The sequence below is a fragment of the Ranitomeya imitator genome, chromosome 3, assembly GCF_032444005.1.
Source record: "Ranitomeya imitator isolate aRanImi1 chromosome 3, aRanImi1.pri, whole genome shotgun sequence".
NCBI classification, from domain to species: domain Eukaryota; kingdom Metazoa; phylum Chordata; class Amphibia; order Anura; family Dendrobatidae; genus Ranitomeya; species Ranitomeya imitator.
Window position 1 is genome coordinate 429182322 of NC_091284.1, and position 16812 is coordinate 429199133.

The 16812-nt window shown below is 42.5% G+C and overlaps 1 protein-coding gene across 1 annotated transcript in view; it reads left to right on the forward strand.

Moving 5' to 3' along the window:
• The window catches only part of RASL10B (RAS like family 10 member B), a 230769-nt gene extending 216129 nt beyond the window's left edge, over positions 1-14640 (forward strand). Inside the window, exon 5 of the mRNA XM_069757266.1 lies at positions 11770-14640. Within this exon, the coding sequence (XP_069613367.1) occupies positions 11770-12040 (271 nt within the window). The 3' untranslated portion in view covers positions 12041-14640. The remainder of the gene's footprint in view (positions 1-11769) is intronic.
• The last annotated feature ends 2172 nt before the right edge of the window (positions 14641-16812 follow it).

Here is a 16812-nt window from a genome sequence, read left to right on the forward strand (position 1 = left end):
TGCTATTTTTCTGTCCAGCTTGCTATTTTTATTGTTGTCTTGCTTGCTGGAAGCTCTGGGACGCAGAGGGAGCGCCTCCGCACCGTGAGTCGGTGCGGAGGGTCTTTTTGCACCCTCTGCGTGGTCTTTTTGTAGGTTTTTGTGCTGACCACAAAGCAACCTTTCCTATCCTCAGTCTGTTCAGTAAGTCGGGCCTCACTTTGCTAAATCTATTTCATCTCTGTGTTTGTATTTTCATCTTTACTCACAGTCATTATATGTGGGGGGCTGCCTTTTCCTTTGGGGAATTTCTCTGAGGCAAGGTAGGCTTTATTTTTCTATCTTCAGGGCTAGCTAGTTCCTTAGGCTGTGCCGAGTTGCATAGGGAGCGTTAGGAGCAATCCACGGCTATTTCTAGTGTGTGTGATAGGATTAGGGATTGCGGTCAGCAGAGTTCCCACGTCCCAGAGCTCGTCCTTTATTATCAGTAACTATCAGGTCATTCTGTGTGCTCTTAACCACCAGGTCCATTATTGTCCTGACCACCAGGTCATAACAGTACAGGTGGCCCAAAGTACTAATGCATCTCAATAGAGAGATAAGAGAAGTTCTGAGACCATTTTTTTTTTCTTTGCAGTGTGTTTTGTCTCTCTTTTCCCCTTTACCTCTGGGTGGTTCAGGACACAGGTGTAAACATGGACATTCAAGGTCTGTCCTCTTGGATGGATAATCTCACTACAAGGGTACAAAACATTCAAGATTTTGTGGTTCAGAATCCGATGTCAGAGCCTAGGATTCCAATTCCTGATTTGTTTTTTGGTGATAGATCTAAGTTCTTGAATTTCAAAAATAATTGTAAATTGTTTCTTGCCTTGAAACCTCGCTCCTCAGGTGACCCTGTTCAACAAGTAAAGATCATTATTTCTTTGTTACGTGGTGACCCTCAAGACTGGGCATTTTCCCTTGCGCCAGGAGATCCGGCATTGCGTGATGTTGATGCGTTTTTCCTGGCGCTTGGATTGCTTTATGACGAACCTAATTCAGTGGATCAGGCAGAGAAAATCTTGCTGGCTCTGTGTCAGGGTCAGGATGAAGCGGAGATATATTGTCAGAAGTTTAGAAAGTGGTCTGTGCTCACTCAGTGGAATGAATGTGCCCTGGCAGCAATCTTCAGAAAGGGTCTCTCTGAAGCCCTTAAGGATGTCATGGTGGGATTTCCCATGCCTGCTGGTCTGAATGAGTCTGTCTTTGGCCATTCAGATCGATCGACGCTTGCGTGAGCGTAAAGCTGTGCACCATTTGGCGGTACTATCTGAGCATGGGCCTGAGCCTATGCAATGTGATAGGACTTTGACCAGAGCTGAACGGCAAGAACACAGACGTCGGAATGGGCTATGTTTTTACTGTGGTGATTCCACTCATGCTATCTCCGATTGTCCTAAGCGCACTAAGCGGTTCGCTAGGTCTGCCACCATTGGTACGGTACAGTCTAAATTTCTATTGTCCGTTACTCTGATTTGCTCTTTGTCATCCTATTCTGTTATGGCATTTGTGGATTCAGGCGCTGCCCTGAATTTGATGGACTTGGAGTATGCTAGGCGCTGTGGTTTTTTCTTGGAGCCCTTGCAGTATCCTATTCCATTGAGAGGAATTGATGCTACGCCTTTGGCCAAGAATAAGCCTCAGTACTGGACCCAATTGACCATGTGCATGGCTCCTGCACGTCAGGAGGATATCCGCTTTCTGATGTTGCATAATCTGCATGATGTGGTCGTTTTGGGGTTGCCATGGCTACAGGTTCATAATCCAGTATTGGACTGGAAATCTATGTCTGTGTCCAGCTGGGGTTGCCAGGGGGTACATGGTGATGTTCCATTTTTGTCTATTTCGTCTTCCACTCCTTCTGAAGTTCCAGAGTTTTTGTCGGATTATCGGGATGTATTTGATGAGCCCAAAGCCAGTGCCCTACCTCCTCATAGGGATTGCGATTGTGCAATTAATTTGATTCCTGGTAGTAAGTTTCCTAAGGGCCGATTGTTCAATTTATCTGTGCCAGAACACGCCGCTATGCGGAGTTATATAAAGGAATCCTTGGAGAAAGGCCATATTCGCTCGTCGTCATCACCGTTAGGAGCAGGGTTCTTTTTTGTGGCCAAGAAGGATGGTTCTTTGAGACCTTGTATTGATTACCGCCTTCTTAATAAAATTACAGTCAAATTTCAGTATCCTTTGCCGATGCTGTCTGATTTGTTTGCTCGTATTAAAGGGGCTAGTTGGTTCACCAAGATAGATCTTCGAGGGGCGTATAATCTTGTGCGTATTAAACAAGGCGATGAATGGAAAACAGCATTTAATACGCCCGAGGGCCATTTTGAGTACCTGGTTATGCCATTCGGGCTTTCCAATGCTCCATCAGTATTTCAGTCCTTTATGCATGACATCTTCTGAGAGTACCTGGATAAATTCCTGATTGTGTATTTGGATGATATTTTGGTCTTTTCGGATGATTGGGAGTCTCATGTGAAGCAGGTCAGAATGGTGTTCCAGGTCCTTCGTGCGAATTCCTTGTTTGTGAAGGGGTCAAAGTGTCTCTTTGGAGTTCAGAAGGTTTCATTTTTGGGGTTCATTTTTTCCCCTTCTACTATCGAGATGGACCCTGTTAAAGTCCAGGCCATTTACGATTGGACTCAGCCGACATCTGTGAAGAGCCTGCAAAAGTTCCTGGGCTTTGCTAATTTTTATCGGCGCTTCATTGCTAATTTTTCTAGTGTTGCTAAACCGTTGACTGATTTGACCAAGAAGGGTGCTGATGTGGTCAATTGGTCTTCTGCAGCTGTAGAGGCTTTTCAGGAGTTGAAGCGTCGTTTTTCTTCTGTCCCTGTGTTGTGCCAGCCAGATGTTTCGCTCCCGTTTCAGGTTGAGGTTGATGCTTCTGAGATTGGAGCAGGGGCTGTTTTGTCGCAAAGAAGTTCTGATGGCTCGGTGATGAAGCCATGTGCTTTCTTTTCTAGAAAGTTTTCGCCTGCTGAGCGTAATTATGATGTTGGTAATCGTGAGTTGTTGGCCATGAAGTGGGCATTCGAGGAGTGGCGTCATTGGCTTGAAGGAGCCAAGCATCGCGTGGTGGTCTTGACAGATCACAAGAATTTGACTTATCTTGAGTCTGCCAAACGGTTGAATCCGAGACAGGCTCGATGGTCGTTATTTTTCTCCCGTTTTGATTTTGTGGTTTCGTACCTTACGGGCTCTAAGAATGTGAAGGCTGATGCCCTGTCAAGGAGTTTTGTGCCTGACTCTCCGGGTGTTCCTGAGCCGGCGGGTATTCTCAAAGAGGGGATAATTTTGTCTGCCATCTCCCCTGATTTGCGGCGGGTGCTGCAAAAATTTCAGGCTGATAGACCTGACCGTTGCCCAGCGGAGAAACTGTTTGTCCCTGATAGATGGACTAGTAGAGTTATCTCTGAGATTCATTGTTCAGTGTTGGCTGGGCATCCTGGAATCTTTGGTACCAGAGATTTGGTGGCTAGAACCTTTTGGTGGCCGTCTTTGTCACGGGATGTGCCTTCTTTTGTGTAGTCCTGTGGGACTTGTGCTCGGGCTAAGCCCTGCTGTTCTCGTGCCAGTGGGTTGCTTTTGCCCTTGCCGGTCCCGAAGAGGCCCTGGACGCATATTTCTATGGATTTTATTTCGGATCTCCCCGTCTCTCAAAAGATGTCAGTCATTTGGGTGGTTTGTGATCGCTTTTCTAAGATGGTCCATTTGGTACCTTTGTCTAAATTGCCTTCCTCCTCTGATTTGGTGCCATTATTTTTCCAGCATGTGGTTCGTTTACATGGTATCCCGGAGAACATCGTTTCTGACAGAGGTTCCCAGTTTGTTTCGAGGTTTTGGCGATCCTTTTGTGCTAGGATGGGCATTGATTTGTCTTTTTCCTCGGCTTTCCATCCTCAGACAAATGGCCAAACCGAACGAACTAATCAGACTTTGGAGACATATCTGATATGCTTTGTTTCTGCTGATCAGGATGATTGGGTGTCCTTTTTGCCGTTGGCTGAGTTCGCCCTTAATAATCGGGCCAGCTCGGCTACTTTGGTTTCACCGTTTTTCTGCAATTCTGGTTTCCATCCTCGTTTCTCTTCAGGGCAGGTTGAGTCTTCGGACTGTCCTGGTGTAGATACTGTGGTGGATAGGTTGCAGCAGATTTGGACTCATGTGGTGGACAATTTGACATTGTCCCAGGAGAAGGCTCAACGTTTCGCTAACCGCCGGCGCTGTGTGGGTCCCCGACTTCGTGTTGGGGATTTGGTTTGGTTGTCGTCTCGTTATGTTCCTATGAAGGTTTCCTCTCCTAAGTTTAAGCCTCATTTCATTGGTCTGTATAAGATTTCTGAGGTTATCAATCCTGTGTCATTTCGTTTGGCCCTTCCTGCTTCTTTTGCCATCCATAATGTGTTCCATAGGTCGTTATTGCGGAGATACGTGGCGCCTGTGGTTCCATCCGTTGATCCTCCTGCCCTGGTGTTGGTTGAGGGGGAGTTGGAGTATGTGGTGGAGAAGATTTTGGATTCTCGTATTTCGAGACGGAAACTCCAGTACCTGGTCAAGTGGAAGGGTTGTGGTCAGGAAGATAATTCCTGGGTTTTTGCCTCTGATGTTCATGCTGCCGATCTGGTTCGTGCCTTTCATTTGGCTCATCCTGGTCGGCCTGGGGGCTCTGGTGAGGGTTCGGTGACCCCTCCTCAAGGGGGGGGGGTACTGTTGTGAATTCTGTTGTCGGGCTCCCTCCTGTGGTCATGAATGGTACTTCGGCTGGTTCTGTCCATGGACTTCCTCTGGTGGGTGTTTCTGAGTTTCCTTCCACAGGTGACGAGGTTAATTCGTTAGCTGGCTGCTCTATTTAACTCCACTTAGATCTTTGCTCCATGCCACCTGTCAATGTTCCAGTATTGGTCTAGTTCACTACTGGATCGTTCTTGTGACCTGTCTTCCCAGCAGAAGCTAAGTTCCTGCTTGTTTTTCTTTGGTTTGCTATTTTTCTGTCCAGCTTGCTATTTTTATTGTTGTCTTGCTTGCTGGAAGCTCTGGGACACAGAGGGAGCGCCTCCGCACCGTGAGTCGGTGCGGAGGGTCTTTTTGCACCCTCTGCGTGGTCTTTTTGTAGGTTTTTGTGCTGACCGCAAAGCAACCTTTCCTATCCTCAGTCTGTTCAGTAAGTCGGGCCTCACTTTGCTAAATCTATTTCATCACTGTGTTTGTATTTTCATCTTTACTCACAGTCATTATATGTGGGGGGCTGCCTTTTCCTTTGGGGAATTTCTCTGAGGCAAGGTAGGCTTTATTTTTCTATCTTCAGGGCTAGCTAATTCCTTAGGCTGTGCCGAGTTGCATAGGGAGCGTTAGGAGCAATCCACGGCTATTTCTAGTGTGTGTGATAGGATTAGGGATTGCGGTCAGCAGAGTTCCCACGTCCCAGAGCTCGTCCTTTATTATCAGTAACTATCAGGTCATTCCGTGTGCTCTTAACCACCAGGTCCATTATTGTCCTGACCACCAGGTCATAACATCTGAGGCACAGTTGGGGTTGAGGATGCAGTTGTTGACGTGCTTCCAGTACTCCGTCTCTGTCCAGGAAGGCGCAACGTTACCTCGTCGTCAGACTCGTCACTAGCATTCTCCTCCATCTTCTCTGCTGACCTCATGGACTGGCAGACTGGGGGTTGACAGTAAGTGGAGTCTGCAACCTCGTCAACATCATCCTGTGTGTTCTCACACCCATCGTCCTCAAAACCAACCTCTTCTTGCCCTGCCTGAAAACTCAAGTTTTCGTTCCAATCAGGTATCTCAGTCTCATCATCATCTTCCTCATTGTCTCCACCAACAGGAGTTACATTTTAAGAACGAGGGTCTACATTATGCTCAGAAGCTTCTTCATCTGGGCCTGGATCCAACTCACAAAGATTCTGGGCATCAGTGCAGATCATTTCCTCGTCTGGATTCACAGAAGCTCTGGAGCAGACCTCTGATTCCCAGGCTATAGTATGCGTAAACAGCTCTACAGACTCAACCATGTGTGTTACACCATGCTCAGACGGGCGGCTGGAGACTTGAGAGCTGTGAGGAAGCAAGTGCGATTGGGGTGACAATGAGGACTGGAGTAGTCGTGATGTTGAAGTTGACATGGAGGAGAGCCCACTTGAACGAGCACTTGATATCCGTTCAAGCACCTGCTGTTTTTGTGCCTCATCTGGAATTTTTGGCGATGCTTGTAGCGATGTTCATAAGAAAGGGATCATATCCGATTGTCCACGAAAAGAAGTAGACATCTTACTTTGGCTGGAAGATGGTCTTTCTTCTGCAGATGTTACTGTTGCTTTACCACCTACCCCACGGACACAACCTTTTTTTCCCTTTCCAACACGCCTATTCCCCTTTCCACCAGCAGCAGGCCTTTTTGCCACTCATTTTAGTGCTTAACTAATTGGCAACTCTGTATCTGTAGTTGTTGGCACAACAACCGATGGATGAAAACCGAGCAGAACTGAGTGGCCAAACTGTGGTACTAGGCCCAAAACTAATAACTGGATTAGATGCAGTAAAAATTGAGATACACAGGCGGTATAGTTAGTTTCACAGGCGGGCTACTCTGCTGACGTGCAGACACTGCTCCTAGGCCCAAAAATATTAACTGGATTAGATGCAGTAAAAATTTAGATACACAGGCGGTGTAGCTAGCTTCACAGGCGGACTACTCAGATGACTATCAGACAATGCTACTAGCCCAAAAGGATTGGCTGAGCTAGATTACACCAAATGCTGTGACAAACACTTGCACAGCACTGGCACAGACCTGCCTGGCAAACAGTGCTATGAACTGCTGTAACCTACCCTGAAAAGGGCTGATATTACAACTAGTCCCGACTCCTCCCGACTCCCTAAAACTATCTCTTTGAAAATTCGCTCCAAAAAGCCACTCTTAGTCTTTATAGTGCCCACAGCAGCAGCGGTGCCGTCTAACACTAAGCTGCAGCAGTGAGGAAATGGTGGCGATGGGGCAAATGGCTGGTTCTTATAGGGCAAGGACATGTGACATACACAGCCAATGACACATGCCCTTGCTTGTGTGCATCACATGCACATTGCTGTGTGTGTGTGCACTGCTGATAGGCTGAGAGACTGCACCGCCCCACTGTAAGTGCAGGAAAGAAAAAAAAAATGGAGATCGGCATTATTTCAGCACAGATCTATCCCCCGCCCACTATACACTGAAACAGTCTATTAACAATGATCAATGATAAACAGTTTTAATGTGCAAATCAAGTTAGGCTTTTGGTGAACGAACAGAAACTCGAATAGCCGAATTTTAAGCAAATTGTTCGAGTTCATTGAACGACTCGAACACCGCCCAAAACAGCTCAAATTTGAAATTGGCTAACAGTTCGACTCGAACACTGCTCATCTCTAATAAAGATATGTTCGTACTAATACTGAAGAGTTGAATAGCGACCACCAGTCACAATTGACATTAGCTTAGAAGAATATCACATAGAATACATGGGGGCCTTTCTACCCTTTGTTATTGGTATCATTGTAATACTGCTGACTAAGATATCGACTATAGCTTAGTTCTTTAATATATTATATTCATGAACCACACCTGTTATACCATATACCAAACATATTGTGCCTGATTCATCAAAGCTTTCTCGCCAGAATTCTGCAACATCCAGTGTCTTCACACCAGTGTCTCCCAACTCCACCAAAATGGGCGGAGCTTGGGTGGGATGAAGACATGGTGACTGCCGCTCGTCAAATTCATGATGAGAGGCGGCATTCGCTTTTCCACAAATCTTACTCTAACAGGGGCTAATGTAAGATTTGTGGTGAGACTTACACAGAGTTGCATGCCACTCGTCCGACGCTCCTGATTCATGAGGAGGCTGTAAGGTGGCTACCAGACACATATTTGAAGGGAGGTATGAATCACAGACGTCGTTGTCCTCTGTGATGTAAACCTGGAGTAATGCTCTAGTGCACATAATACTAAGAGGCTTGTTTTGTGTATCTGGGTCAGGTTTACGGGCAGCTGAGAGATGGGCGACCCGCTACCCTACCTCTTTGTGTGGTTCATATGATAAAATGGAGTCTTGTTTGTTTGACTCATGGCCTGTTTGTGGAGGTGAAGACCTCCTGTGCTATGTCTCCAGACTGAGCTAGTATGCTGGATGCGGCTCAGCCTATGTGTCCTGCACTGTCTCTAAAGTGAAATTGCTGAAACTGTTAACTGTGTTTTGCCTGCACCGAAAGACCAATTATTTTCCTTTGCTTGTGGCATGGTTTATGAAGTACCAATAAACCAGCCTGGATATTTAAATGGAAGCAGTTCCTGTGTTACCTCAACATGCACCCAAGTGAATAGCATTCCCACAAGGCGTACATCTTCTTGGATCAGGACAGGAGTGTCTGACTCCAGCACACCCTCTCATCAAGAGCAGCATGAACAACGCCAGTCTTGATTAATAGTGCCATTGTGTTTATATTATTTGGCTGAGGAGAATAAGCTCTCTTTTCTGGCAGCATCCCATCTCCTAGTAGAAAAAAGTGAAATTATTTTAAAACCCTATCAGGAGAGCCCCATATATTTTTGATAATTGACGAAATCTGCCAAAATCAACTGTTTCGGTCACCTTTTATTTAATGTGTGATCAGCTGAAAACAGGATGCTTTTAGCCTAGAAAATAGGTTGGTTCTGTTCCTTTTATACTGTATTATAACTATTATTTTACTCTGATTTTTAGTCATTCTCTCCCACCCTGTTGTCTGCACTGATTATTCACTCTCAAAAACTGCTCAAATCTACCTTTAAAGAAAAACTTACATCACATTTTTCATATGCAATTGGACACAAAATGCAAAAAGGGGCTGCAGAGCATAATAAAATGCTTGTTTTTTTTATTAGTGTTTTTTCACCTCTCCTTTGTGGATATTAGTGATGAAATTATTTGACACCTAGACAGATAATTTTTTTAAGTCCAAGTGGGCATTACCAGAGAGATTTCACTTTGAGGCATGTACTTCTTACTCTTTTTGATGCTAACCAATCATAATCATCACGAAAAACAGCCGCACTCCAATAGTATGAATTTTTATGCCAAAAGTATAACTTTATTCATGCGTACAGACATCACCAGGTGCCTTTTGACCTGGTGATGCAGGCTGCATCACCTACGGTACAGACACAGCTTCCACAGGCACCGCCTTTTCTGGACTGACTCCTTTTTTCCTCTATGCACCCCTAACATAAGTGAGGTTTTGACAAAGACCGTCCTCGGTTGAAACATTAACCTTATTGTCCGCAACCTGTTTTACGTCATAAAGCACCTGGTGATGTCTGTACGCATGAATAAAGGTATCCTTTCGGCATAAAAATTCATAATATTGGAGTTCGGCTGTTTTTCATGAAGATTGGGACTATCTGTCCAGCATGCACCCGCCTACCTTTAGTTTACAGAGTGCACATCATTCCCTTTAAAGGGAACCTGTCACCTGAATTTGGCGGGACCAGTTTTCAGTCATATGGGCGGGGTTTTCGGGTGTTTGATTCACCCTTTCGTTACCCGCTGGTTGCATGCTGGCCGCAATATTGGATTGAAGTTCATTCTCTGTCCTCCGTAGTACACGCCTGCACAAGACAATCTTGCCTTGCGCACGCGCAGTATGCTTTGCCCAACTGTGGGCAAAGCTGAAAAGCATTAGTGCGCATGCGCCGGCGCACTGTGTCCCGGAACACCGCAAAATACTTCCGGGACATAGTGTGAAAACCCCACCCATATGACCGAAAAACGGTCCCGCCAAATCCAGGTGACAGGTTCCCTTTAAGTTAACCAATCATAATCAAGCAGTAACACACTGGGGAATAAAAAACATAATGAAACAGTCTGCTCTCCTCACTGCAGAGCATGAATACATGTGCTGGAGCGCAGCAGACCTGAGTGATTAGCAGCTTTCAGTTTTCATCTCCAGCAGTGTGGTGGGCTGTCCTGCAGAGTTCAGTCTCATTACAAACTCTTCTAGTAATTCTCCTCTCACAGTGCTGCCAGCTCTGCCAATCAGAGAGAAAAGTATGTAGATGAGGGCACTACCAAATAAGTCAGAATCAGCCTAGCACATAGCAAAATACCATAAACATGAAAGATGAATGCAATTGCATAGGGATCACTATATAAAAATACTTTATTATTAATGACAAAAGAGGACAAAAAACACTCTAATTTAAACCGTTAAAAGGCCAAAAGGCTATGTGTGCAAAGAACTAGCTCTGCCAATCATAAGCAGGCATCCACATACAAGAGAAAAAAGAGCATGTCCACCATAACTTAGATCAGATTTCTCACTGTGTGAAATATAATCATCCAGTTCTGATCTCCTGCCCTAACCTCCTGCATAATCGTACACTCGAGAGTTTTCATGCAAATAGTCTTTAATGATTGTTCAACACAAGTGCAAGTGGCGGACAAAGTGAAGGCATATACCAAAAAGTGACTCTAACATTTCAACCCGCTTTGGCCTTGATCAAATTCAAAGGAAAAGAGGTCCAAATACCACATGGAGATCACAGTAGCGACAGGTATATAGCAAGTTCCTTGGTAAGGGTGGTTGTCAGGGTACTCCCGCTCTTCCAGTGAGCATGTCTGAGCTCAAACCTGAGTGGGTCAAAACATTAGTCACTTTTTTGTATATGCCTTCACTTTGTCCGCCACTTGCACTTGTGTTGAACAATCATTAAAGATTATTTGCATGAAAACTCTTGAGTGTGCGGTGAAACAATTTATCTACAATATGATCCCGGAGTTTGCTACTCCCATCCACCGGCACCTCTTCCTCCAGCTGTGTGCACGCCATCTTCTGTGATATTAACCTCCTGCATGAGTCAGTGTAGGGAGTGGGAGGTAGTGCATCTGAGTTTAGTTGGATTACATTATAAACCCCTTTATTAGTTCTCCTTTTTTAGTATGGTCACCTCTGTTGTACTGCCCATCCACATAAACTATATGGAGAGGTCCGTAATCAAACTTGTGTCTATCCTCAGGCAACTTGGCACATTGCATTGAGACCGGAGAAGTCATTATCTTTCATAAAGGAGTAACCTGCCTCATTTCACTCACTGCAGATCAAGTACAAATTAAGCACAACAGACATAAGTGGAATACTGACACTTTGATCTCTCTGCTCTGGGCAGACAGTGTGGGGGCAAGGCAGTACACCAGAGCTGACCATGTTCGTACAAATTAAGCACAACAGACATAAGTGGAATACTGACACTTTGATCTCTCAGCTCTGGGCAGACAGTGTGGGGGCAAGGCAGTACACCAGAGCTGACCATGTTATGAAAAGAGGAAAGCTGATAGAGGGTTTGTAATGTGACAGAGCTACACTTAGCAGTGCTGCCACCCCTTAAATACACACACAGTCTGTGTTTAATGAGAGATCAGATTACAACTGCCACCTAGAAGAATAGTCCATGTAGAGTGTAGATGGCAAAACTTAAGGGGAGAAAGAAGCAAAGTACACAAAGAAAGCTTCTGTGGCTTTCTTGTGACTAAGTATGCAGAGGGGAATTAGGTAAAATATGCAAAATACAACTCAGATAATAACCAAAAATGGTGTTATTCCTTGTACCTGGCAACATATTCTAAAATGTCACCCGAATCCCTCTGCTGTTTATTCACCTATATAAATGAATAAACCTGACACAAAATTGTACACTTTTTAATATGTTCATTTTTTTTCCAGAGTAATTGGCACATCGGAAACTCCAATTATCATAGTTGGGAATAAGAGGGACTTACAAAGAGGCCGTGTTATCCCACGTTGGAACGTGTCCCACCTAGTGAAAAAGACCTGGAAATGTGGCTACATTGAATGCTCTGCAAAGTATAACTGGCACATACTGCTACTTTTCAGTGAACTACTTAAGAGTGTTGGCTGTGCTAGATGCAAGCATGTACATGCTGCAATACGCTTTCAAGGGGCATTACGTCGCAACCGATGTTCTATCATGTGATGGCACAGCACCCACTTTTATGGAAATACAATATTAATGTGGTTCCATGCCATGGTTTCCGGGATTTACTATGAACATTAACCACTTGCCCAGCAAAACAACTTTAATTGCAGTGATCAAGGTTTACCACATTGTAAGCATTAATGTGAAGTCATGGAATCGCACTCCCTTTCTTGTTTTCACTGGGAAGTGGGGATATAATGACCTTTTCTGTGATAACCCAGATAACCTTTTTTAACTATTTTGTGAACAAGATTAATAGCAGCATAATACTGTTCTTGCTTAGTTCTTCTTTTTCACTAGATAACAAATGACCTTAGATTCAATGGTCTGTGCTTTGATTCCTAATTGCTACCTTAAATTTAGTGGATCTCAGCTAAACTTCCAGTCTATGTTCTATGTCCTAATTTGTATGGATTCCAATATTGACTTTAAAGATGAGATATGAAATGGAACCACTTGTAGCTAAATATTAAACCTCAGGCAGATAGACCCTCATTCTTGGGTCGCCATAATATCTTTGGCTATCTGTGCTGTTGTTTTTTTCTCACTCTTCCATTTCTTCTTACAGGGTAACAGTTGCTAAAAACTAATTCTTATAGACGTCTAGAAGATAACATTATTGGTTATTGGAACTATGCATCATAGTTGTCATTTTATTTTTAATGCATAAGCACATTGTTCATGGAAACCGTCAGCATCACCAGGTTAACTTTTATTCCAATAGTCAAACCTTATTGTTATTGCATTTATTATAGTCTTGTCTTTGCTAGAAGATCAGGTAGAACATTGCTGTGAGATGTTTTCCCATTTGGTCAGGCAGCAGAGGGCTCTTTTGTGGTGAACATAATTGTATTTTGTTTCCTTTTCTTACAATCACCTATATATAGAAATACATAATTTGTATCAGCACAATAAAATAAAGCCACCTTCCAGAGCCAGGCCTTGTAATTAACCTACAATGGCCTTGGTGATATCAGTGCAGTTCCTTGTGTTTATGGAATGTGTTAGTCTCGTTGTATTCGTCTACACTTTTTCTTAACGGTCACTTTTACACCTCAAAAACCGTTAAAGAATAATCTGCATGTGATGTGAATGGCACAACAATGATCTCAAGAACTAGAAAACTAGTTCCACCTCTTCCGTTAATTCTACTCTTTTCATCCACTTAGTATTAATAATGACTCGAGCGCCTACCAGTTTATCCACATATTAATATGTATTCATTGCGATTGCTTGGCTGCTAATTGTTTGGCAGAACGTAAGGTTTCCATCAACCTCCAGCTGTATGAAGTGCTGTACAGTCTTCATCACAGTCGGAACTTTTGCATATTTAACTAATTTGTAAAATTACAGAGTAATTTCATTTCAGATAGCCTCTGCTCTTCAGTTGGATAATCGGCTTCCACCATCTTTACATGCAGTGTTTTTCTTTGTATTTTTTTTGCATTTTTTATGTCACCAGATTTTTTTAATTAAAGATTGTAGTGAAATATTAGATCTGAAGAACTAGGCAGTTAAATTGAGGATAGTGATACTTATTTGTAATCCGATACGCATGTTGTTTCGGACACTAAAGGGGTTGTCCAGCCTTAGGGTACAAGTCTGCAGTCACTCTGTGTCACTGCAGACTTGTGAATCCTCACACTGCGCACTGTGCAGATTCTTTTGTGCTGGCACAGGGATTTGACTGCAATTATGTGATATGCATACTTCCAGACATATTGGGACTAGACATGCATTGAACGAGGCCACGCACGTCTAGTTGGCACGTGACCGTATGCATGCAAATCACACGCGCCTGCCTCCGGCATCGCAGAATCCTCACAGCTCGCAGAGTGATCGAAGCCTAAAGCCGCACAACCTCTTTAGCTCAGACCTTCTTCAGGTACATGAACAGCAGTGGGGAGCGCCACATACATTAATGTGAATGTTGAAATGAATATCAACACATATCACCTCAATTTAATTACAGAGTGTTTAGTTCTTCAGATCTGCTATAACAGTTATAGCCTCACTATTGCACCACCTACTCCGAGTCCCGAAATTGAAGTAATATATTAATAAACACATTACGAACAATTTGATTTGGATAAGGCATTTTGAGGAATTTATTTTTTACGCGTGCCTTTTTTTTTTTCAAAACTTAGCATGATCTAAGTATTGCATTTTACCTATAGGCTTCTGCATAGGATATGAAAAATGCCTGGAAAAATGCATGTTACATGTGTAACAAAATAAGAGACCCTTCCAAAATGTATGATTAATAACACTATGGAAAACATTCTAAATTAATGGCATGTTTTACAAGCCCAAAAAAAGTGAGTGAATAAAGACTGGTCAAGAAATGTTTGATTCATTTTTATCAAAAATTATAAAAATATTAATGAATATTGATTTGCAATTTTATTGGTGGCCAGTGACACAGATTTGGAGACCTGTACTTTGTCACTTACCCTGCTCTCTATTCTTAGTGACATTATTATTTTACAGGGCTATAAATGTAAGATAAATTAAAATAAACTGTTGATGCAATGATATGTTTAGCCAAAATTTTAATTCATGTAGAAAATTTTAAATGAATAAATTTTGTATTGATATATTGTTTTTATGTTATTCTTAACTATGTGAGAAGTAGATAAACCTTTTTGCCTCTACAATAGCTCAGAGACATTGAAAGATACATTATGATGCCCTTGATTGTACTGAATCATAATACACCCATGTGTAGGAGCACATATAGCAAGTGATCAGTAGTAACCCTTATTAATGTTCACTTGAAAGTGCGTCTGAGATAGGAGGTGTGTTTCTTTATTATTGCAAATACACATGTTTTGTTATACACATGTTTATTTCCTTTGTGTGTATTGTAACAACACAAGAAAATTTAGGAAAAAAAGGCATATTGGACATGTTTCACACAAATTTCCAATTGGCCCAGACAAAATCGTTGTCTCTTTTACAAATCTGTGGGTAAACAACTTTGCATATGATGCTCATTCGAACTCACCTATGGCAAGTAACAGGTGTAGGCAATATAAAAATCACACCTGAAACTAGATAAAAATGGGAGAAGTTGACTCAATCTTTGCATTGTGTGTCTGTGTATGCCAAACTGAGCATATAGAACAGAAAGAGAAGAAACTATCTGAAGACTTGCGAACCAAAGTTGTTAAATATATCAACAATCTCAATGTTACAAGTCCATCTCCAGATATCTTGATGTTCCTTTATCCACGGTGTGCAACATAATCAAGAGGTTTACAGCCCATGACACTGTAGCTAATCTCCCTAGACATGGAGGGCAGAGAAAAATTGATAAAAGGTTGCAACACAGGGTAGACCGGATGGTGGATAGGCAGCCCCAATCAAGTTCCAAAAAATTCAAGCTGTCCTGCAAGCTTAGCATACATCAGTGTCAGCGCCAATGATCTGTCGACATTTGAATGAAATTAAACGCTATGGCAGGAGACTCAGGAGGACCCTACTGCTGACACAGGGACATAAAAAAGATAGACTGCAGTTTGCCAAAATGTAAGTGGTAAACTAAAATGTTTATTGGAAAGCGTCTTATGAACAGATGAGGTCAAGATAAAGCTTTTTAGTAAAGCGCATCATTCTACTGTTTACCGAAAACCGAATGAAGCCTATAAAGAAAAGGACACAAATGGCCAGCAATGAGTCTGAATCTAAATCCTATTGAACACCTGTGGAGAGAGCTTAAAATTGCTGTTGGGAGAAGGCGCCTTCAAATGTAACATAGTAACATAGTTTTTAAGGTGGAAGGAAGACTATAAGTCCATCTAGTTCAACCCATATCCTAACCTAACATGCCCTAACATATTGATCCAGAGGAAGGCAAAAAAAAAAAAACGTGGCAAAGAGTAAGCTCCACATTGGGGAAAAAATTCCTTCCCGAAGAGAAGATGTATGAGAGACCTGGTGCAGTTTGCAAAAGAAGAGTGGTCCAAAATTCCAGTTGAGTGGTGTAAGAAGCTTATTGATGGTTATAGGAAGTGATTGATTGCAGTTATTTATTCCAAATTTATTCCAAAGGGTGTACAACAAAATATTAAGTTAAGTGTGCCAACAATTTTGTCCTGCCCATTTTGGAGTTTTTGCAGGAAATGTCTAATTTGCGTTTCTTTCTGTGTTGTTCCGGTACACACAAAGGAAATAAACATGTGTATAACAAAACATGTGTAATTGCAATACTTTTCTGGGAAAAAAAACCTCATTTTCTGGAGCAATTTCAAGGCTGCCATCATGACTGTATATGTGTTGAAATACCTGATATTCATTTCTTTGTTACTGGTTAATCTGTGCCTTATAATTATTATGATACACTTGTGTTTATATAGTGCCTTGCGAAAATATTCGGCTCCCTGGAACTTTTCAACCTTTTCCCACATATCATGCTTCAAACATAAAGATACCAAACGTAAATTTTTGGTGAAGAATCAACAACAAGTGGAACACAATTGTGAAGTTGAATGAAATGTATTGGTTATTTTAAATTTTTGTGGAAATTCAAAAACTGAAAAGTGGGGCGTGCAATATTATTTGGCCCTATTACTATTGTTGGTGATATCAATCAAATGTTCTGAAATATGTGTTTTCAAATTACACGAGGTACACCCTAACAATTTTATCACAAAGGAGCACCTAGTAGCATAAATTACATTTTTAGCATTGCAATTTATGAATTATTTGACATTATAACTCGGAGTATTATCATGATTTGAAAAATTGGAACATTGGAGTGCCTGCTT